The sequence below is a fragment of the Pogoniulus pusillus genome, chromosome 37 (genome assembly GCF_015220805.1).
Source record: "Pogoniulus pusillus isolate bPogPus1 chromosome 37, bPogPus1.pri, whole genome shotgun sequence".
Lineage (NCBI taxonomy): Eukaryota > Metazoa > Chordata > Aves > Piciformes > Lybiidae > Pogoniulus > Pogoniulus pusillus.
Window position 1 is genome coordinate 520,801 of NC_087300.1, and position 21,374 is coordinate 542,174.

The 21,374-nt window shown below is 64.9% G+C and overlaps 3 protein-coding genes across 9 annotated transcripts; 1 reads left to right on the forward strand and 2 right to left on the reverse strand.

The window, feature by feature from the left end:
• Window positions 1–1,456: 1,456 nt before the first annotated feature.
• GPR3 (G protein-coupled receptor 3) lies at window positions 1,457–4,331 on the reverse strand. Of its 3 annotated transcripts, XM_064172419.1 has the most exons (3): window positions 4,038–4,143; window positions 3,346–3,464; window positions 1,457–3,233 (listed from the first exon to the last, which is right to left on the reverse strand). In XM_064172419.1, the coding sequence occupies exon 3, from the start codon at window positions 3,215–3,217 to the stop codon at window positions 2,231–2,233; it is 987 nt and encodes a 328-aa protein (XP_064028489.1). In that variant the 5' UTR covers window positions 3,218–3,233; window positions 3,346–3,464; window positions 4,038–4,143; the 3' UTR covers window positions 1,457–2,230. The 3 variants fall into 3 exon arrangements, with proteins under 3 accessions (XP_064028489.1, XP_064028488.1, XP_064028487.1); XM_064172418.1 differs by lacking the exon at window positions 3,346–3,464 and having other exon boundaries at window positions 4,038–4,331; XM_064172417.1 differs by lacking the exon at window positions 4,038–4,143 and having other exon boundaries at window positions 3,346–3,894.
• Window positions 4,332–5,486: 1,155 nt separating this feature from the next.
• CD164L2 (CD164 molecule like 2) lies at window positions 5,487–11,002 on the forward strand. Of its 4 annotated transcripts, none has more exons than XM_064172422.1 (6): window positions 5,487–5,733; window positions 7,612–7,719; window positions 7,866–7,943; window positions 8,119–8,187; window positions 8,857–9,022; window positions 9,420–11,002. In XM_064172422.1, exons 1-6 carry the CDS (start codon window positions 5,649–5,651, stop codon window positions 9,433–9,435), a joined length of 522 nt encoding a protein of 173 aa, XP_064028492.1. In that variant the 5' UTR covers window positions 5,487–5,648; the 3' UTR covers window positions 9,436–11,002. The 4 variants fall into 4 exon arrangements, with proteins under 4 accessions (XP_064028492.1, XP_064028491.1, XP_064028490.1 ...); XM_064172421.1 differs by having other exon boundaries at window positions 5,491–5,733; window positions 7,609–7,719; window positions 8,122–8,187; XM_064172420.1 differs by having other exon boundaries at window positions 5,492–5,733; window positions 7,609–7,719.
• A 3,311-nt stretch (window positions 11,003–14,313) lies between these two features.
• SYTL1 (synaptotagmin like 1) lies at window positions 14,314–20,139 on the reverse strand. 2 transcript variants are annotated; one of them, XM_064172498.1, is made up of 15 exons: window positions 20,100–20,139; window positions 17,974–18,255; window positions 17,574–17,719; window positions 17,388–17,496; window positions 17,172–17,214; window positions 16,786–16,879; window positions 16,496–16,578; window positions 16,189–16,308; window positions 15,948–16,114; window positions 15,760–15,862; window positions 15,316–15,477; window positions 15,168–15,246; window positions 14,918–15,017; window positions 14,630–14,835; window positions 14,314–14,548 (listed from the first exon to the last, which is right to left on the reverse strand). In XM_064172498.1, the coding sequence occupies exons 2-15, from the start codon at window positions 18,204–18,206 to the stop codon at window positions 14,409–14,411; spliced, it is 1,785 nt and encodes a 594-aa protein (XP_064028568.1). In that variant the 5' UTR covers window positions 18,207–18,255; window positions 20,100–20,139; the 3' UTR covers window positions 14,314–14,408. The 2 variants fall into 2 exon arrangements, with proteins under 2 accessions (XP_064028568.1, XP_064028567.1); XM_064172497.1 differs by having other exon boundaries at window positions 14,918–15,044.
• Window positions 20,140–21,374: the final 1,235 nt, after the last annotated feature.

The following is a 21,374-nucleotide window of genomic DNA, read 5'->3' on the forward strand; positions in this document are numbered from 1 at the left end:
GGCCCCAGGCGGCAGAGGCTGCACTTGCCTACCATGGAGAGGTGAAAGGCCTGCAGCTGCCCCCTCTGAACACTTCGACAGAGGAAGCAGGAGGGAGAGAAAAGCTCTTTGGGCTGCTGCACGGTGTGGAGAGAAGAGCAACCAGGAATAAACTGCCCATGGATAACGCAGGGCTGGGAATTAGAGGATTTCTCACTGCCAGGGAGGGGGCTTGGGAATTGTCTCCTGGCCGAGGGGTGGAGAGTCCTCAGCTCAGCCCCAGGGCACAGCAGGGCAGGAGCTCTGCCCCTTTTCCTCTGGCATGACTTCAGTGGGGACAAGAGGCAGGCCCAAATTTCCCAAGCCTATCCCCAGCGCCAAGCCCAAGCCCTGCTGAGCAGGAGGTGCTGGTCCGTGGGTCCTTCGGCCTCTCCCCAGCCTCTTCTCGCCTTGCTGTCGCCATCTCCCCTTTCCCAGCACTCAGCTCAGCTGAGGAGCCACAGAAAATCTTCGTTTCCTTTGCAACAAGCAGCAGTGACCCCGCGGGCTGCCACCACGTCCCCGAGCCCAAGGTGAAGACAAAGCCTCGGGGGACCAGCACTCATCCTGCACTGCGCAGCACTGCTGGGCTCCCGCTGCTCTGCAGCCCTGGGCTCTGCCACATCCCTGCATCTGTGGATGCACAAATGCCCGCGGGAGACCTGCTGCTCCCTGGCTGGTGTGGGCAAAGGGGCACGGGGGGCTCTCGGGGCACAGAGCCTGGCTACCAGAGGGGACAGGCTGCCCCAATTAGCTCTGTCATTGTTAACTCTGTCAGCTCCGTGATGAGGGATGCAAAGGATGTGAGCAGCAGAGATGAGCATCCCAGAGCCTAGCTGAGCTCTGGCAGCTCAGAGTTGGGGTCCTGATAAAGCCTCAGATCTCCTGTGCCACCAGGAGAGGGCCTGGGGTGAGGGCAGCTGTGCACACCCTCACCAGGGGAAGGACCAGGGGGCCTGTACCCTCACTGGGAGAAGGATCAGGATGCAGGCAGCTGCCTGTACTCTCCATGAGAGTGGAGCTGGGGTGAAGGCAGCTGCCTGTGATCTTGCTGGGAGTGAGGCAGCCCCTCTGCCAGCTGGACGAGCTGCGATGATGAGGATGATGAGGGTGAGGATAGCCAGGGCTGCCGTGCTGCCCCCCCGGGACTGACTCCTGCTAAGTGGATGTGATTGGAGGGGGGGGGGAGAAGGGCAGTGCTGTCGTTTGGCATTTCTGAACCGGGTGCAGAGAAACGCAGCAGGGTGAAGGTCCCTGTCTGGACTCGAGGTGACACTGTGGGGTCCTCCACCTGCTTCCCTCATCCCCGGGAGACTCCCTCCCAACCCACCCACCCCCCAGCGTCAAACAGGTGCACCTCGTATCACAAGTTACTTTTATTCTCCCTCCCTTCCCCATGGTTGTAAACAAGAAGCAGCTCCCTCCCACCCCCACCCTGCAGCACCCCACCGAGAGGTCCCCAGCCTGAGGAGCCTCTTCACATTCACCCCCCATGTGCAAATCCCAGTGCAGAGAAAGGCTTTGGCTGGAGGAGCAGGGGGCGAACCCGGGTGCCGGGGGAGGCAGCACCCAGGGCACCCCAAAGTTGCCGGGTTCGGGGGCTGAAGCCTCCGCAGCGCCTGGTGCCCGAAGGCAGCGAGCGCTAGAGGGCAGCAGGGCCCAGCGCTGGGGCGGCGCTGGGAGGATATCGAATAGTAATTAAACAGTAATAGATCAATGGATGGAGGGCTGGGGGGGAGACCCCCCTCCTCCGGCGAGCGTGTCCCCTTCCCCGAGTGTAGTTAGTGTAGATGTCACTCTCTGAGGTAAGTAATGAGGCACAGGCAGTGTGGGGGAACATTGCCGGTGTGGCCCCCCCTTAAAAGAATCAATTACCAGAAAGAGTTGTAAAGAAAATATGAGACTCTCCCCCCCGCGCGCAAATATCGACTGTGGGTTGCAAATGCAATGCACTTCCCTCCTGCACGCTGGAAAAGCAGGAAAATCGAGGGAGAGAAAGGCTGCGGCTGGCAGGATGGGGCCGGGAAGAGCTCCTGGAGCCGAGCTCCCAGATCACCAAACGCAGCCATTAACCACAGCTGCCAGGGCTCGGAGAGCTCCCGGAACGCGTCGCTGGGGAGGAAAAGGGGCAAAACCCACCCCCCAGAAAATGCCCCAACCACATCGGCTGAGTGAGAGGGGCAGAGAGGCTGGCGAGGGAGGGCGGCTGGCGTCAGACGTCGCTGGGGGAGCGGGAGCGGAAGGGCAAAGTGGGGGAGAAGCAGCCGCAGCACACAGCCCACAGCACCTTCTGGATCTCCTGGTTCCTGAAGGCGTAGATGAGAGGGTTGAGCATGGAGTTGTAGGTGGCGGGGAGCAGCGTGGCGTAGGTGTAGAGCGCGGGGGAGCTGTAGTCCCCCAGCAGGCAGTACACGGCGAAGGGCAGCCAGCACGAGGCGAAGGTGCCCAGGATGACGGCCAAGGTGGCGATGCCTTTTCGGGTGGTGACGTAGTGGGAGCTGGGCAGGAGGTGTCTCTGGATGGCGATCTGGTGGGCGTGGCGGGACACGATCCTACAGATCTGGGCGTAGAGCTGCAGCATCGCCGCGAACACCAGGAAGAAGGAGACGGAGAGGATGATGAGGTGGTTCTTCGTCAGAGGCTTGACGATGCTGCAGGTGGAGGGCTCCTTCAGGCAGTTCCAGCCCATGACGGGCAGGAGCCCGTAGCAGATGGAGGCTCCCCAGGTGAGGATCAGCATGACGTAAGTCCTGGTGACCGTCCTCGCCGAGTAGTAGGTGAGGGCGTTGCAGAGGGACAGGTAGCGGTCGATGGTGATGGTCAGCAGGCTGCTGACGCTGGCGGTGAAGGAGGTGACCAAGAGCCCCACCGTGAGCAGGCTGACTGCCTCCGACGGGATGAAGTAGACAAAGGCAAAGTGCAGGATCAGCCCCAGACCAGCCAGGAGGTCGGCAGTGGCCAAGCTGCCGATGAGGAGGAACATGGGAGCCCGGAACGCCGGGGTGTAGAAGATCACCACCACCACGATGGCATTCTCGCAGGAGATGATGGTCCCGGAGATGCAGAGGACAACGTCCCACGGGTTCAAGGCGAGAGGACGCACCACGGACTCCAGGTCCAAGGAGCTGTCGGTGCCATTGCTGGCCAGGAAGCGGCCCTGCTGGCCCTGGCTGGAGTTGGGGGGACCTTCCTCCATCATGGTGGCAGAGACTGACCTGGAAGAGCAGCTCTTTCAGCACCTGCTGCCCGTGATGGGGACCCACCTGAGCTACTCCTGAGGGGCCTCACTTGTGTCCCTGTGCCTGAGATGTCCCTGCGGGGTCTCACCTGAGCTGTCTGCCTGCCTCCAGACAGTGACAGTTCTGCCTCCCCCCAGAGCAGAGGGGGCAGAGCAGGGTGCTGGGGACTGAGGCTCCCTCTGGACATGGCACTTTGGGGTTGATTCTCTTGCAAGCAAAGTAAAACAAATATGTGATAAGCGGGGAGGGGCACACGGCCCTGACACACCCCCCACACCCCCCGGCCTGCTCCCCCCTGCAGGGCTGGTCCATGTGGTAATTTTGGTGGATTGGAAAAATATGGGGGGGGGCGCAGGAGAAATACAGGGGGCAGGACTAGTTCTGGCTTGCCCACCCCCACCCCGAGGGGCTTTGGGGCCAAACCACCAGGATCCAAGGCAGCAGATGAAGGGGGTGACCACAATCGCACCCACCCTTCAAACAGGGCCCGGCCCCCAACAGAGGAGATCCTCTTCTTTTGCACTGGGGGGGACACCCGAGCAGGCAGCAGAGCCCAAGTAGGCTCCCTCGCGGTGCCCCCCGCGGTGCCCGTGGTGCTACCCCCGATCCCTCTGTCAGTGCACCCCTCACTGCCTGTCCCCCCCTCCCATGTCCATGCCCCCACCCGGTGCCCGCACCCACCTGCCGGGATGTTCTTGCCGGGCTCGGTTCCCGTGGCCCCCCCCCCCACTCCCCCGGGCGGTATGCCCGAGCTCCCCCCGCCCCAGTGCCCGCACTCACCTGCCGGGGTGCTGAGCCCGGGCTCGGTGCCCACTGCCATGGGCGCAGCCGAGTTATAGTGACCGAGCCCGGTGAGGGGGGGATGGATGATGTTGGGGGTGTTGTGTATTGGGGGGGGGTGACTCACCACAGCCCCCCCCCCCCCCCCAGCAAGCTCCGTTCTCCTCTCTGTGACGTCAATGGCGCGCCGGAGCCAATCAGCTCCCCGCCGGGCGCGCGCGCCGCATAGTAATCTCAGCGGGGCTGGAGCAGCTCATTCATAAAAACAGCCCCCCCACTCAGGGACCCCTTCCCACGCCCCCGGGACCCCCCTCCGCCCAAGCCCGGGTCCCTCCCCGCTGACAGGGCCATGTTGCAGAGGAGGGGGTGCCAGCTGCCCACTCCCCACCCCCGATTCCAGTGCGTTTGGGCATGAGGTGTGGAAGGAGGGGGCGGCCCCGTGTAGGGAAATTGGAGCGTGGGGGTGAGGGTGTGAAGCTGGGTCCTATGTGTGCCCCTCTGCTGCCCCCGCACAGCTGGGGGTGCGCAGCCCCCCCGCGTTTCACCAGCAGGTCCCCGCGGGCCCTGCTTCCTGCACGGGGCTGAATAATTCATCACCGGCACAAGCGGCAAGGCCTGGCCCGGGGGTGGGGGGTGGCTGGCGGGGAGCCTTCATCCTCGTCGGAAGGAGGAGGAGGAGGAGGAGGAGGAGGAGGAGGAGGAGGAGGAGGAGGAGGAGGAGGAGGAGGAGGAGGAGGAGGAGGAGGAGGAGGAGGAGGAGGAGGAGGAGGAGGAGGACGAGGAGGAGGACGAGGAGGAGGACGAGGAGGAGGACGAGGACGAGGAGGAGGAGGACGAGGACGAGGACGAGGAGGACGAGGAGGAGGAGGAGGACGTGGGAGAAAGGAAGGGCACCCCGGGGACCCTGCCGGGACTTGCCCCCGCCCCTGTTCCTCGAAGTCCCGGTGCCTTCCCCCGCCGGGCCCGGGGGTACCGGGATGTCCGAGATAGGATCCCACGGGGATTGGGATCCCCTGGTGGCCTCGGGCGCGGCTGCTCCCGCGGAGCTCGGTTCGGTTCGGGCGGACTCGGCGGGAGCTGTTCGCGGTGCTGAAGGCGGCCCCGAGCCATGAGGAGGGGGTGTGGGTGGGCTCCGGGAGTGGCGGAGGGAACCGTTGCAGCCCCCGGGAGGATGAGCCGCGGTGGTCCGGAAGCTGGAGCGAGTGCAGCGAGAGCAGTGAGCACAAGTGCAGGGGTGCAGTGCTCTGCAGCAGGGTTCGTGCTGGGGTGCAGCTCCCGGCGCTCCAGAACCCCCCACACACACCGAGGGCAGCTCCGCCTGCCCCCGGACACCGCACCGGGAGGCGCAGGAGGTGTCGGGGGCTTGGATGCACCTCAGTGGCAGGGCCCCACCATGGGCCGGGCCCCCGGGGCGGGGCGGGGCAGGACGAGGCGGGGCCGTCCCTCCCCGTCCCCGTCTGTCCCCGTTCCCCTCCTCAACCGGGGCCGCCTCCCGCGGGCGCGCATGTCCCGCGGCTCGGCTCTCCCGGGAGCTTCGCACCGACACCTCCTGCCGGGACCTGGCCGAGACGAGCCAGGCTGGGCTGAACCGAGCCTAAAGCGGGCCGGGCCATGGCCCCCCCGGGCGCAGGGACCTTGCGTTACGCGTTGCTTTGCGCGTTGCTGTGTGCGCAGGGACCCGCACCCACCCGCGCAGGTATGGCTGGGGGGTAACGAGGGGAGCGCAGGTTGGGGGGGAGAGGACTTTGCTGCAGAACTTTTGGGGGAGGATATTTTTTCGCTCGGGCTTCCCCTCGCCTGCGGGCCGCCCTCAGGCGCGATGGGGCTGAAGAGCCTCCGTTCCCACAGCTGGTCCTGCCTTTTGGGGCTTGAGAGGGACTGAGGGTCCTGCTGTGACCCCCAGGGCTTGGCAGGGTGCGGCATAAGCGGGATACAGGGTCTGAAGGGCGCGAGGATCTCGTGGGGAGGGGGAGCGGAGCTGTCACCCTTCTGCCCCGGGTGCCCGCAACTCCGGACATCGATGATGCAAAGCCCAAGCTTGCTGCTGCTCCCCTTCTCCCCTCACCCTGCCCCCGCCCAGTGCCACCCTGACCTGTCCCACTGCACCCAGGGCACCCATGGAGGTGGGGCTGCCCCCACCCTTTATTTTCCTCTCCCCACATCTGATGGGAGGAGCCCGAGCTGCTAACGCTGGGCTCCAGTGTCTGTTCCTGCCGCGATAAAAATAACTGGAACGATCAACCTGCCTGGAGCCCTGGCGAGCCCAGTCCCACTTCCCCATTGGCTCCCAGCAGGTCTCTAAATGCTGGAGCGGGGCGGGCGGGCGGAGGGCAGTGCTGTGCCCACCCCTCCGTAGCCATGGCAATGGCTCCGCAGCATCCCACTTTGCACCTTACGCCATCGGTTGCCCCCTGTGCCTTTGCTCTGTGGGGAGCACTGGCAGAAGGAAAAGGTCTCTGGGTTTAGCCAGACATGGCCTTGGTGACCAGGAGGACCCTGACAGGTGAGGGGGACTGAGTGCAGGGGAGCTGCCCACCCTAAAGGGAGGTGGGGCGGTGGGAAACCATCTCCAACAAGCCTAGTGCAAAGCCAGGTTGGTCCCTGCATGGCCAAGCCCTCCTGAGGAGGGTGCCAGCCCAGGAGGGTGCCAGCCCAGGGGGGTGCCAGCCCATAGCCCTCTCCTGCAAAACCAGGGGTCGGGTTTTAGGGTGGTCATTTCCCCCCTGTGAGCCTGGAAGCACATCCAGGATGGGAAGGGCTCCTGGTCCCTTCCCAGGATGGTGCAAACGAGGCTGCAGGACACAGTGAAGTGCAGGCAGGGCCCAGACGCTGCTCCCCCTCCCTTGCTGGGAGCCATGGCTGTAAATTAATGATGAGTGTGCGTGGGGGGGAGAGCAGCTCCAGCAGCACCTGAGTGATTCACCATCTGCTGTGGGGTGAGCTCTGCCTGTCCTGCCTGGCCGTGGGTGCTGGGAGCTGTGGGGTGTCCCCTCTGCGGGGAGTTGAGGATGACACAAACTCACCTGCAGCTGGGCAGGATGGGTTTGGTAATGGATCCCTCCTGCTGCATGAGGAGCAGCTGAGGGAACTGAGCTTGTTTAGCCTGGAAAAGACAAGGCTTGAGGGGAGGTCTTCTGGCTCTCTACAGCTCCCTGAAAGGTTGGAGCCCGATGGAAGCTGATCTCTTCTCCCTACTAGCAACTGATAGGATGAGAGGAAATAGCCTCAGATTGCACGGGGGAGGGTTAGGTTGGAGATGAACAACAATGTCTTTGCTGCCAGAGTGGTCAGGGATTGGCACAGACTGCCCAAGGAGGTGATGGAGTACCAAGCCCTGGAAGTGTTCAAGAAACCTGTGGCTGTGGAACCTGGAGACATGGTTTGGTGGCCATGGTGGGGTTGGGCTGATGGTTGGATCTGATGCTCTGAGGGCTTCTCCATCAAAACCAGTTCTATTATTCTGTGGTCATGAGAAATCCTCCTCTGTGGGGCAGGAGGTGCAGCCCAGACCCCAGCTGATGGGTGGGTGATGGATGCTGGCCTGGAGCTCATCCCCTGCCCCGGTTTATAGCAGGAGAATGTGGTGAGCTGAGGTCCTGTGAGACGTGCACGGCCAGAGCCGCCCCACACAACGGCACCGGCTGCGTCTGGGTGGGCTGCAGGGCACCCGAGGAGGAACCAGGTGAGGGGGTCAGCCATGGAGGGAGGACAGTGAGGGGCCCTCACCTACCACCCAGCCTTCCCCAGCTGCTGCTGCTGGGCTGTGGCCACGGTGGGATGCTGCTGCAGCTCAGTCCCGTGGGCAAACCTTGCTCCCTCTGCCCGCAGAGCCCGGGAGCTGCGTGCAGAGCGGGGTGGCAGCGCGGGAGTCCTGTGCGCTCTACAACAGCAGTGCCCTGTGCCCAGGTAACCACACTGCCCACTCTGGGGCCCAGCAGCACCTCCCAGCCCCCTGGTGCTGCTGTGCGTGCCAGGGCTGTGGGGATGAAGTCCCACCCCTGGGACTGGGACAAGGGGTGAGGGTGCACAGTGATGTCCTTTAGTAACCTTTCCATCTCCATCCCTCTGTCGCTGTCCCCAGCAGCGCTGAGGTCCCCCACTGAAGAGCCTCCACAGTCCCACAGCAAGGAGCCGGCAACACATTCCCCAAGTGAGTGGGTCTGAGGGGGCAGGAGGTGGTGGGATGGGCTGGGGGGGTCCAGGCATCCCAAGGGACAGCATCCAGTGGGATGGGACAAGTTGCTTCCCTCTGTGTTTTGTGTTACTGTGGAGGGAAGAGCAGAGCTACCCTCAGGGTTGGCATCCACGGAGCTTCAACCTTGACTGTTCCCAGGAGATGCCAGCACCCTCAAGGTGCCAGGGAACACCCACACAGCCCTGTCCCCATCCCCCATGGGCTGCAGCAATGCCAGTGTGGGGCTGGGGGCAGGGGCACAATTCCTCAGAACCCACCCAAGAAACAGCCCTGCTGCCACCTTTGCTGGGAAGTGCCACCTCCAGCCAAGCTGGGCCAGAGCCTGGGAGCAGAGAAGCGCAGAGCCTCTTCCAGGAAGAGGAACTGGAGAACCTTGGGCTAATTAGAGAGAGTAACCGGAGCCCTCGGCCCTCTGCATTATTGATCCCGCTGGGATCCGTTCCCCTCTGGCTCCCCTCCTGCGCGGTGCTGCCTGCTCCAGCTCGGCAAGGGGCTGAGTCTGTTCCATCCGTGTGCCAGTGAGGACATCCCAGCCCCGGGGTCTGTGTGGAGCCCCAGATCCCCTCTCCTTAGTGGGGTCGTCAGTCCCATAACCTCCCCACGCTGCTCTCCCCTTGCCCTTAGGGACCACCACCACCAGTGCCCCTCTGACGGGCAGCCCTGAGTTCCACCCGCCCGGCTTCGACACTGCCAGCTTCATCGGCGGCATCGTGCTGGTGCTGAGCATCCAGGCCGTGGTCTTCTTCATCATCAAGTTCATCAAGTCAAAAGACAGCACCTACCAAACGCTGTAAGGACCCCACAGCCCTGGCTGGGATGGCCCTGGGGAGGGGGTGCCCCATGCTGGGTCGTGCATAGGTCAAGGCCAGCCTCGAAGCCCCATCCAGGGGTGCCATCCCCAGTGTCTGTGTCCTGTCTCGCAGCTGAGTGTTGTCACCTGTGGCTGTTTTTGTGCCAGTCCACCCTCACTCAGGGTGAAAGGATTTGGGAGATGGGGGAGGGGTCATCGTGCCCTGTCTGTCCCCTCGCTGGTGTCCTGCCTGTCTGTTGCTGCCCGGCCGGATCCTGGCTCTGAGCCCCATGGGGACTCCCAGAACCATCCATTGGAAGCCAGGTGGGGGCTCAGGCTCTTCTCGTGTCTAACCTGGGGGGCTGTGCCCCTTCTTTCTTTCCTTGCACGCTGCCAGAGAGGACAACCAGTAGGTTCTGGGTGCCTGCGGCAATGGGGAGGGGGCTGAACGCCCCCTGAGCCCCCTGAGCTTCTCCCTTCCCTGGCCCCTCCTCAGAGGGGGATGGTGGTGTGGTACTCTCACCTGCTTTGCATGAAGGGCATTCCCCAGGTGGTTTGCTGTTTTCCTGGGAGTTGTTAGCAGAGGAAAGGAAGTGTTTGGGGGGTCCCCTTCACCCCCCCTGTCATGCACGGAGCCCCTGGCACAATACAGCCAATGCACAGCCCCATGGCAAATCCATGCCACTTCTGCCACCTGGACAAGGAGTCCCCAGGCTCCTCGGTGGCAGCGGGCACCACCCCCTCCACCTGAGTACCTTCAGCAGCATGGGAGCTGCTGGGCTTGGTTTGGCCCCACTTAGAGAGCACCCAACAGTCCCCCATCCCCACCCTGGGCACCCCCTGCCCTGTTGCCTTTCCACAGCCTTTGGGCTTGCTGTGGAGGGGAGGTTGGGGGCTGCCCTTTCCCCCCCATCAGGCTCTCAGGTGCTTTCCCCTTCAGCACCCAAGCCCCTTCTCTGATCCCTCTCCAGACCCTCCTGCTCACCCTGACCCCTGCCCCAGCCCCTCTGTGCCCACCAGAGGAGCAGAGCCAGGGCCTTGCTGTGTGCTTTTGCTGTGCCTTTGTGTTGCTGGGGGTTACCCCCAGCCCCACCCCCCCCAGCTTTCCGTGTGCTGTTTTGGGGAGGGCGGTGAGTGCTGTGTGCTGTGGGGTGAGACTTGTAGCTTGGCCTGCCCCAATTAAACTCTGCGAGGTGGTGTCTGTGTCACGTCTGGGGGGGGTGGATTTGTGTAGCTGGGGTCAGGGTGTGCCCCCCACCATCCCTCCTCTGCAGTGGCTCCTACCCTTCCCCATGGGATTGCCACTTGCCTGGGTACAGAGGGGTGTGCATTGTGTCACCCCCTCCACCCTGTATCCCACTCCGTGGGGGCTGCAAGGGGCTGGACCCTCCCCAGATGCTCTCCGGGGCACAGCTCCACTGAGCCCCTTCTGCTACCTGCTCTTCTCTGTCCACTGTGCCAGGATCTGAGGCCACTGGGCTGGGGACATGCTGCCCTCATGCTCCCGGGGCAGGCAGAGAAGAGGTCAGCACTGCAGTGTCCCTGCCCACTGCCAGCATCCTTGCCCATTGCTGGAGTGCCCCCCCGCCCCCCACGGCTGCAGGGTCCTTCAGGCCCCCCCCCAACATCACAACTATGCAAAGCTGGCTCTGCCCCAAGCTGCCTCTGGGGACACCATCGTGGGACATTTCACCCAGGCCTGACCCTGTCCCGTGGGGATGCTCCAGGAAGCAGGGGTTGGCATGCTCCAGCTGCTCCCAGGGTGGTGCAGCTGGGCACAGGGAGCTCACCCAGCCCTGAATCTCAGTCTCTGGAGTCTCCCTTTGCCCTGCATGGTGCCAGGAGCCAAAGACACCCCAAAGGGTCAAGGGCCACGGCTGGAAGTAGGGTGGCACTATGGCTTTGCCAGTCCCATGCCAGCAGAGCCAGGGCCAGACAGGGGGCATGGAAACCCAATAAAGGATTTTCCTCTTGTTCTGATGTCTGTGTCATTGTCACCTGCACCCCCCAGAGCCTGAGCTGTGGGTGTGCACCAGGAGATTTTGGTGACCAACCCCTGCCTGCTCCCGGGAGTGTGGCTGTGTCCTGCCCACAGGTTGGTGTTTGGGTTGGCCCTCAGTGTCTCCAGTACTCCCAGTGCCCAGGGGAGGGGAACCATCATGGGGAGGGGCACTGCCACTCTGAAGGATGGAGCAAGAGGCCACTGTCACTGTCTCAGAGATCTGGCCCCGTGAGGCACAGCTCCTCACCTGGCTTGGATGACGTCTCGGAAGGAGAAGTGCCACCCAACGGCCCCGCCGCTGCCCCCGCAGCGGGTACCTTCGGGAGACGATCCGCAGGGAGCTCCGCCGGGCCCGGGAGATGTTCCGGGGGGAGCGGCTGAGCCGGGAGCTGTCTCGCATCCAGCAGCGCCTGGACAGTGTGGCGCTGCTCAGCCTGGACATTGTGGTGAACCTGCTCCTCTCCTTCCGAGACGTGCAGCTGAGGGCAGCTTCTGAGCGCAGTTTCCCAGACCGCTCCGGGTGGGAAGGGGCTTGGGAGTTCCTTCAGGCCAACCCTTGCGCTGAGCAAGGACATCCCCAACCACAGCAACCTGACCTGGCATGGTGCCAGGGATGGGGCAGCTCCCACCTCTCCGGGCAACCTGAGCCAGCATCTCACCACTATGTCCTGGTCCAGACCCCTGAGTACTCAGCCAGGTCCCAGGAGGTTCTCCACAGCATTGCTGTGCTCAGAGAACCTTGCAAGCTCCGGAGCTTGGCCGCTCAGCTGTGGCTCCATGGCGCCGGGGATGAGCATCCCGAGGGCCACCAGCTCGGCCCCGCTGCTGTCCCCGCAGGACAGCAGCGGCTCCTCAGCCAGGGAGGACACCCTGGGGAGGGGAGCAGCGGGCAGCCCCTTGGTTCTGTGCCACCCGGATGAGGTAGCCTCCAGCCACAGCGACTTTGGGTAGGGCAGCCCAAGCACGGGGGTGCTGGAAAGACTCGGAGGATGTTGGCATCCTGACTCCCATGGCAACCACTATCCCTGCCATATCCCAGAGCTGCACCCCTCACCATGCCAGGGCATCACAACCCTCCCCATTACAGCTGCCCTCTGCCGAGCCAAATGGCCGTGCCCACCCCAAAACCACAACCCTATATGCCCGAGGTCAGAGGGGTTGGCAGTACCAACCCTGCCTGCCTCTCCCCTAGTTCTACCCAGGGCTCAGCCAGTTCAGACCAGAGCCTGCTGTTGTCCCTGCCCAAGGGAAGTGGGCACAAGGGGTTCCTCCTGCAGCAGGACAGCAAGCACTGTGCCACACTGCACCGCATCCTCAGCACCAAGGCAGAGGGCATCATCGCTGCCCTGGAGGAGAGACAGGTGCTGCTGCGTGCCCAGAACAGAGGGGCTGCACTGCAGCAGGGCACAGGGTGAGCATGGTGGCAACCACAGAGCATGTCCTTTGCCCAGCCAGAGTGTGACAGGTGCAAGGCTGAGCTCAGAGCATCTTGCCCAGCTGCTGAGCTGCCTGCGGGACTACATCCAGTGCCCTAGCCAGCAGCAACTGTGCCAGGACCTCCTGGCACTGCAGAGCAAGTTAAAGGCGGAGGGGCTGAGCCTCATCCACCTCCAGGCACCCCTCTTCAGCTTCCAGGCAGTGGTGAGTACCCAAGGTGGGAGGGCAGGGTGCTGGGTGTGTGATGCCCAGGCAGGGAGATGTTCTGCTGTCGGCGATGACTTGGTGCAGGCTGTGTTCCGGCATGGCGATGCTCTGGCACAGTGACCCCCTGACATGCTGGTTACCTGGCACAAGGATGCCCTGGCAGAGCTCTGCCCCTTGCAGGTGAGGCAGGTGCTGCACCAGCACCACACCGAGCCCCACTGGATGTTTGCCCTGGATGATGCCATCAGCAGGACAGTGCAGACAGCTGCCACCATGCTGGGGAGAGGTAGGTGGCACCGGGGGTGGGCTGGGACGCAAGTCCAGGTGCCACCACTGAGGCTGGGGGGTGGCAGAGGAAGGCATCTGGGCTGGGGGGACTTTGGAGTACTGGGGAAAGGGACACTGGGGGGCAACAGTGCTGAGGCAGCCATGGCTGGAGCCAACTGCCAGCTTTGCCTCTGGTGCTCTGGGCTCTGAGGCCAGTGGGCACCTCTCTGTGCCCACCACCACCTCTGCCCCACAGACCTGAGGCTGAAGACTAACTGCCTGGGGAAGGATGGCATCAAGGACACAAGTGCCAGCAGTGACCCCACGCTGCCAAAGTTGCCCATCCCCAGGAGCCAGCCCCACCAGGACAGCACCAGTCTGGGCCTGGGCACTAATTTGGATCTCAGCACTGGAGTGGACCCTCTGCCCTCCCTGCAGGCATCCTCAGAGCTGCTGGCACAGCTCTGCCACCTCCGCAAGGAGACAAGCAGGTAGAGCCTTGCCAGTCGTTGTGCCTTCATCTACCCAGGTGCCACCCTGTGCCTTCCCTGAGTGCCAGTCTTTGCTCCCTTCTCACCAGGCTGATGCAGTTGCTGGCTGAGAAGGAGCAGGAGTGGCAGCAGCTGATGCAGAGGGCACATGGCTCTGGGCACAGGGATGCTGCTGTCCCCAGCTGTCCCCAGTGCAGCAGGGACCATGTGGCGGGCACCCCAGGGCAGGATCCCTCCCCCTCCCAGTCCACATCATCCCCAGGGCCAAGCTGACTCACTCCTTCTGGAGTGGCTACAGCAACATGGCACAGACTCAGCCACCACGGCCATGGTGAGACCCACAGCCACATGGCAGAGGAACCACGTGAGGGCTGGGGGTAGGCATGACCTGGGCAGCTCCTGTCCCCACAACATCCCCTGCCACCCTTCACAGCTCCTCTCCCATGGCTTCACCCTGCGGGGCCTGCTGGACTGTGCCACCCGTGGTGACCTCTTCTACCTGGCCATCAGGTACCCCCAACCCACTTTGCTCTTCCTGGCCTGGCCAGGGTGGAGACAGCAGGGGGGCAGGACTGAAGGAGGGGACGCAGCTTGGTGCCCTCCCTCCAGCAGCTCTGCCGTGTGCCAGCAGGCGGGGGCCAGCCTGCCGCCTGTGGGCTGCCATCCTGCAGCAGCGCCAGCACCGCGGCCAGCAGAAGGGGAGAGAGCCCCAGCCCGGGGCTGCGACTCCGAGGATGCAGCCACCAGAGACCCAGCACTGGCAGGATGGTGACGGAGGAGACAGCCCCACGCGGGAGGGACAAGTCAAGGTGTGGTTCCCACAGCAATAAAGAGCCCCCAACTGTGCCCTCTGGTGCCACTTCATTGCTGCCAAAAGGGTGCGGGGCACAGCCCCCAGCCCCACACAGTGACGCTCCGAGCTCAGCTCCATTCCCCACCCCGAGTCCCACAGTCCCGCTGGCACCGGAGGGTCGCTGTGGGGCTATGCCCGGGGGACGAGGTTGGTGCGGAGAGGCAGCAGCGCCTCCACCCAGTGCCCAGGCTGCTGCAGCAGGCGGCCCCACACCTGCCGCTCCTCCGCCGTCGAGTCCATCCAGCCCACCGGCAGCCCATAGCTGCTCCCTGCAGAGACACTGCCACCGTCACCCCGCGGCCGTGCCACCCTGCAAGCCACGGGGGCCATCACCCCACCCCAACCCTCACCTGTGCCCAGGCTGAGCCGGATGCCACCCAGCTGGCGCTTGGAAAAGGCTTCGTGGTGCCAGAGGGTGAACTCTGCGCAGGCCTCAGCCAGGTCCTTGGCCTGGAAGCCGTCGTAGACCATGGTGTGGTTGAAGAGGGGGTTCAGGCTCCTCTTCACCACCCTGGTCCTCTGCCGGCTCCCCTTGCTGTCATCTGGCAGCACGTAGCTGGGGGGGCACACCAGGGTGAGGCAGAGCACGGACACCAGAGGCTCTGGGTGCCCCTCCTGGGTGCCCACCTGCTCCTTACCACTGCACGAAGGCGTCCACAGTGCCGCTCTGCAGGGGGATGAGACTCTGAGCATCCTTCACCCAGATGTGCAGCTCGCCCGTGGGGGGCATCGCCCTGCCTGCAGCAAGAGGGGTCAGAGCCCACCCTGTCCCCAGGGATCCGAGGGGCTGGAGCCAAAGGAGCAGGCTGGCGAGAGAAGGGTGCTTGGGGTACCCATTACAGACCCTCCCAGGCTCTGGAGGGGTCTCCAGGCTCGATCTCCTCTCACCTTCTGAGCCAGCAGGGATGAATTTCAGTGCCAAGTTGAGGTTGCCCCGGCTGGTGAGGCCATCCGAGGAGATGGGTGTCTGGGGATGATGGAGGGGTTAGGGGGGCTGTGGAAGGGCAGGCGTGGGATGGGGGCACTGGGCACTCACCCGGGGCTGGAGGCTGAACCACTCAGGGCTTGTATTAGCCCAGTCCCAGGCACCCAGCGCGATCTCCACCTCCCCCAGGAAGAGATTCCTGCCCAGGCTGTCGTGGTGCCACACCGAGAGGTTCAGGGTCCGGCCCTGCAGGTCTCTCTTCTCCAGCTTGTACTGGTGGGGAGGACAGGGTGGGACTGAAACCACTGGCACAGGTTGCCCAGGGAGGCTGTGGCTGCCCCCTCCCCGAGGTGTTCCAGGCCAGGCTGGATGAGGCCTTGAGCAGCCTGGGCTGGTGGAGGTGTCCTTGCCTGCGGCAGGGGCTGGGGCTGGACGAGCTTTGAGGTCACTTCCAACTCAGCCCCGTCTATGATCATCTACCTCCACTCACTCATTTGCACCTTCACCCGGGAGGACCCCCCCCCCCCAGCACCACCCCAGAGCAGGGTCAGCAACCTTGAGGGTCTCATTGAAGATGGGATCCAAGCTCCTCTTCCTCACCGTGGTCTTGCGCTTGCTGCGGCTGGACTTATCTGGCAGCAGGTAGGTCTTGATGTACCTGGGACCAAACCACGAGGGACATGCGAAGGGTGCCGCCAGCCCGGGCACCAGCTGGCATCACTGGTGAGGGCTGAGGCACTCACGGGTCCGAGCGCTGCTTCTTGGCCTCGGCCAGCTCGCGGCAGCGCAGGACATGGACCTGCAGCTCCTGCTGCGCCGCCTCGTAGCGGAGCGAGAGCTGCACACAGCCGCGCACGGCCACGCCGCGCAGCTCCGCCTCGCTGTACAGGCTCATCAGGCTGCCGCTCAGCTGCGGGGCGGTGGGACAAGGTCAGAGGGGGCTGCGGAGGTGACCCCCACCCCAAACAGCCCCCAGCCCTGTACCGTGGAGGAGCTGAGGCTGGAGACAGAGGAGCTGGTGGTGAGCAGGCTCAGGGGAACGCAGCCGTTCTGTGGGGACAGCTGCCCTGGGGAGCCCTGAGCCACCTGGAGGGTCCCTGCCCTCTGGAAATGCAAAAAGAAAAGGGGGTCAGCACCCCCCCATACTTGGACCCCAATCCCATACAGCTTTATATGGCCCCATAGAGTGTGTGTGTCCCCGGACTCCAATCCCATACAGCTTCATACAGCCCCGGAGACTCCTCCCAATCCCCATACGCCGCCGCCCCCCCCCCCCCCCCCCCAGTCCCACCTGCTCAGCGTCAGGACCACCGTGTGCAGAGTTTGGCTCATCCTTATCTTCCTCAGCGCTGGACGTCCCGAAGGGGTTCCCACCTGCAAGGACAGGGTGTGGGTAGGGGGGTCCTGATGTAGCAGGGGGATAGGAGGGGACAGGAGTGTCCCCTGTTTTTGACAGAAGGAGGAGGCAGGATGGGGAGGGGGCTGTGAAGGGCACTGTGAGGAGGGTGGGAAGCAGTGCCGGGGGGTTCCAATCCCCCCCTCCCCAGATCGCGACAAGGCTGAGCTCCCCCTCACAGTCACCTGGCTGGGCTGGGTCCTGCTCCCTCGCTGGGCTGTCACCTGGCAGGGACTGTGACACCAGCGTCTCCTCTAGGGCTGGGGCTGTGGGGCTGGGCTGTAAAGTGGCACACGAGGTGACAACAGGCACCGTCCTGCCCCCCCTCCAGCCCCTCGAGTCCCTGGGCACGGGGTGGGGGACATCCCGTGGGGCATCCCCTGCCTCACTCCCCACGCCGCAGGGTTCGGACCACGCAGGAGGCTGGTGCCAGCAGCAGCACCCCCTGGGGTGAAAACGCAGCTCTGGGGTTACTCCAGGGTGCCCCAGGCTGCAGGGTGCTGCTGCCTCACTGCTAGAAGCCATCACTGGGGGGGTGGGTACCAGCTGCAGGCTTAAGCCAGGCACCAACCTGAGGCTCTGCAGCTGCCGGTGCCACCTCCTCCGGAGCAGGGCTGCCAGGAGAGACCAGGACTGATTAACCTGTGCAGAGCTCCAGGGGAGCAGCACTTTGTGTCCCCTCGAGCTGCTTAGAGAGCTGGGGGGCAGTCAGGCCACAGAAACCACTGAGGTGGTGGACAGAGAGACAGCAGGCTGCGGGACAGACACCAGGACAGGGCACCCTCACCTCTCCTCCGGATCGGTCACACCATCCTCATTCTCCTTCTCCTCTGCCAGTGGCTCACCGATGGGCTCCAGCTCACCCAGGCTGTGGCCGCGCTCCAAGTCCCCCACTCCTGGGGACATCGGGGACCTCAGCAGGCCGAGCTCCGTCCCGCAGTGTCCCCTCCCCGTGTCCCCGGCCCCTGCCTACCCCGCGGTCTCCTCCTGCGGCGGATGGAGGCTCGCACGAGGTCAGAGCCCAGGTGGTGGCGGTGGCGCTGGGCGCGGGCATCGCAGAACCAGTCCCCGGTGAGGATCTTCAGCCGCACAGGGTCCGACACCGACTTGCGGAGCTTGCTGGTGGCAGGAGAGGGGCATTGGGACCCCTTGCCCCGATGCTGCCCTCGATAGCTGCACCGCTGTCCCCATCGCCTTCCCGAGGGGTCGATGGAGCCGCCCACGCGGTGCCAGCGTCGCCCACCGCAGGGCCTCTCTCTGCCCCGGCTCAGTGGATGTCCCCATCCCCAGGGAAAGGGGGCCCCGGGTGGCTGCTCTCGGGGGGCCCAGGCCGTCCCCACAGGGTGACACTGAGCAGGACACCCCCAGCTGACCTGATGCGCCCCTCCTCGCGCCGCCGCAGCTGCCAGTCTCGCCGCAGGACCTCGATGATTGCTTCTCGCTCCTCCTCCGTCAGGAAGCTCAGGTCCAGCAGCGCCTCGGGCCCCAGCTCCAGCGCCATGGCAGGGCTGGAGGGCACAGCAGGGGCACCCTGAGGTGCTGGCCGAGAAGGGGGGTTCTGCCGGCGGGGCTCAGTGTGCCGGGCATGCACCAGTGATGCCAACATCTGGAGAGAGACCTTGGGACTGCTTTGTGGTGGGAATCATCCTGACCCTCTGCAAGGACATGGAGGAGGAGCTCAGTGTGCTCTCTGCCCCCCGCACTGCCCCCGAAAACACCCCCACGATCCCCAACGCGGCCAAGCCAAGGGGTGGGATGGTGCCAAGGGTGTCAAGGGAAGGAGCATGGGCAGGCTCAGGGAAGCCCTGCCACTCCTGATGCCCAGCTCCACTGCCGGCCCTGTGCCAGGGCCAGCCCTGCGCGCTGCCGGGATCCTGCCCACAGCCCATGTTTGCAGAGGCTGTTTGCCCAGGGCAGGCCCTGCCCCTGCCCGCTTTCCCACGGGATTCATCAGGTGCCACCACATTAAAAAGGGTGGCAAAAGTCAGCCTGGCTGTGCCCATGAATGGCTGAGACCAGACCAGGCTGAGATCATGTTCAGCTCATCACAGCTGCCAGGGCAGAGGGTGCCACAGGGGTCCTCGCCTCACTTCCTGGCATTGCCTCATCAGTGCCCTTCCTGGCCCCAGCACTGCCAAAGCTCTGCCCAGCGTTGGGTGCTGAGGGCAGGAAATTGCAACAGCTCTGGGGCAGAATCAGTCCTGCCACCCCCACCCTGGGCAACCACCAAGACTCAGGCACCAGCACGGCCGTGGGTCTGGGACACCAGCGGCCCTCTCCCCAGATCCAAAGGTGACTCTGTCCCTGCCCTCGGGGGACCCTGTCCCCAGCCCCACAGTAAGCCCTGCCCCAGTCCCACTGGTGCCCTGTGGGTCACCTTGTCCCTGCCTTGGGCAGGGGGCACTCAGACATGTCCAGCTGGGAATCCCAGCCTGGGACCCAGCGTGGGGCTCAAGCTGGTGGCTGGGCTGAATGCCAACCACGCACAATCCACCCCCACACACACACTCCAAGCCAGCACCAGGGACCCCCACATCATGCACTGGGGACTCCCCACACCACTCGTGTGTGTCTCCCCCCAGCAATCCACTGCCAGGGGAGCCTGTGACACCCACCGGCACTCTGCACCCAGCCAGGTCTCACCAGGGCTGGGTGGGGGGCTCAGGGGATATGTCCCGGCTGTCGCCAGGGCTGGGGGGCACACGTACCAGCTGTCACCGGGGCTGAGGCGATGCCCTCGCTGCCTCCTCACCGCAGCCCGCTCGTATCCTGTTTACTGGTGCCACAGGGCGGGGGGGAGGGGGCCGGGGGTGTGTCCCCACCCCGGAACGGAGCCAGCACCCAAAAAAGTCACCCAGGTGTGGCCCAGACGCTGTCGCGGTTCCACGCGGACCCCACGGGGACCTCGTCGGGTGGGCACCAAGCAGCAGCCGGGTCCCGCGGCCGCCGGCGCGCAGAGGGCTGCTGGCTCCTGCCCCCCCGGACCAGTCGAACCAGTCAGACCTCTCCGGGGAAGCACAGCTGGAGGCCGCCGCCCCCTGCGCCGTGCCAGCAGCCAGCGCCGCCGCCACGGGGCTGGGGCGGAGACGGGCGGGACAAACTGCCCCCCATGCACCCAGGCTCAGCGCCCCCCCAGCTCCCCTCACCCAGAGCCCTGGGCACCGACAGGTTCCACTCACTCGCAGCACAGCCCAGGGCTGCGGCCCCTCCCTGACACCCCCAACCCTCCTCCCAGCAGCCGGGACCCTGCAGCCCATGGCCGTGGCCTCGGACCGCGTCCCGGCCGGGCCCCCGGCGCAGCGAGGGAACATCGAAAGCCAGCAAAGAAACTAAGGTCCTGCTCCCCCCACCCCCGCCCAATGCCATCCCTCCTGAGCGGGGAGCGGAGCCGGAGCGGCGGCTACAGGCCCCCGAGTAAAGCGACAGGAGACAGACCCCCGAACCCCCGCCGAGGGTGCTGGTGCAAGCAGTTGAGGGGCAGCTCCACGGCCGCCCTTACCTGCCCGGGACTGTGAGTGGGGGGTCCCGGTGGCTCGTCCCACACACACGCCCAGCACCCCACGGGGGCCCTGGCGGCTGTGGGTGGCCTCTGGTCCCCACCCTGGGCGCGGGCGGCACCAAAGCAGGCAGCGGAGCCGGCGGCAGCGCCGGGCGGGACCGCGCTGGGCTGCACGGGGCTGAACCGGGAGGCGTCAACCGGGCCGGGAGGGGCTGCACAGCGGGGAAGCACCCAGGCTGGGGAACCCCAAGCGTGGTGGAAGTTCGAACCCAAGGGCGTGAGGATGGGGTGGGACCCCCCGGAGAGGGACCCCCGTCCCCATGGGACTCTCCACCCCGGGACCCCCGCCTGGTTCTCCCGCAGGTTTCCGGGGCAGGATGTGGCCTCGAGGTGCTTTATCCGGAGCAGCTCTGCACAGCTCCGGGGCCGCTCTGGGCGGAGTGGTCTGTGCCGGGCAGCGCCGGGGGGGGGGGGGAGCAGTAAACCTGCTCCCCCCCGCAGCGCTCTGCAGCCCCCAGCCTCAAAAGCCCAGCGTGGGGCAGCCCCTGGGGCCTCGCACAGGGTACTCCCAGCCCCATCACTCCCACCCCATGGGGCAGCCCCAGCCTCTACCCCACGGATCTCCCCCAGCCCCACATCCCCTAGCCCACAGCTGCTCCCAGCTGCGACAGTCCCATCCTGCTCCGCAGGACCTGGGCTCCCAGCACTCACGACAGAGCTGGGTGCTCAGCCCCACGCAGGGCCAGGCCGGCAGTGGCAGGGCCCAGCAGCCAGGGCAGGAGCACCCTTCTCTGAGGTTTGTGCCTCAGTTTCTCTCAAGCAGAGGGGGAGGGCAGCTGGTGGGGGTCAGGTTCCCCCACGCTGCAGCCGCAGCCTGCAGAGAGCTGCAAGCGAAGGAGGTTATTTTTAGTGCGGTTGCTAAGGAAATCAGACTTCAGCAACACCTGTGTCTGTCTGTCTGACTGTCTGTCAGCTGCCCTCTTCCTCCCCTCGCAGGCTGCTGGCTGTGAGCTGGTTGCTCAGCTTTGGGTCATCCAAGGTGGGCAGAGGACCCTTTTGGTGTGTCCTGGGCCCTTTGTGCCACCCAAACCCTGCGTGAGAAAAGTGCATGGGCTGGGATGGGAAAGGACGAGGCAGGACCCATCCCTGCTGCGCCACCGCCGGAGATGGAGGGGTGGAGAGGGAGGGAGGGGTGGTGCCTGACCCCCCGCTGATGGGCTCGCTCTGGGGCACACAGCCCAGCCCTGTGGCCAGAGGCATGGAGCAGTAGGGCAC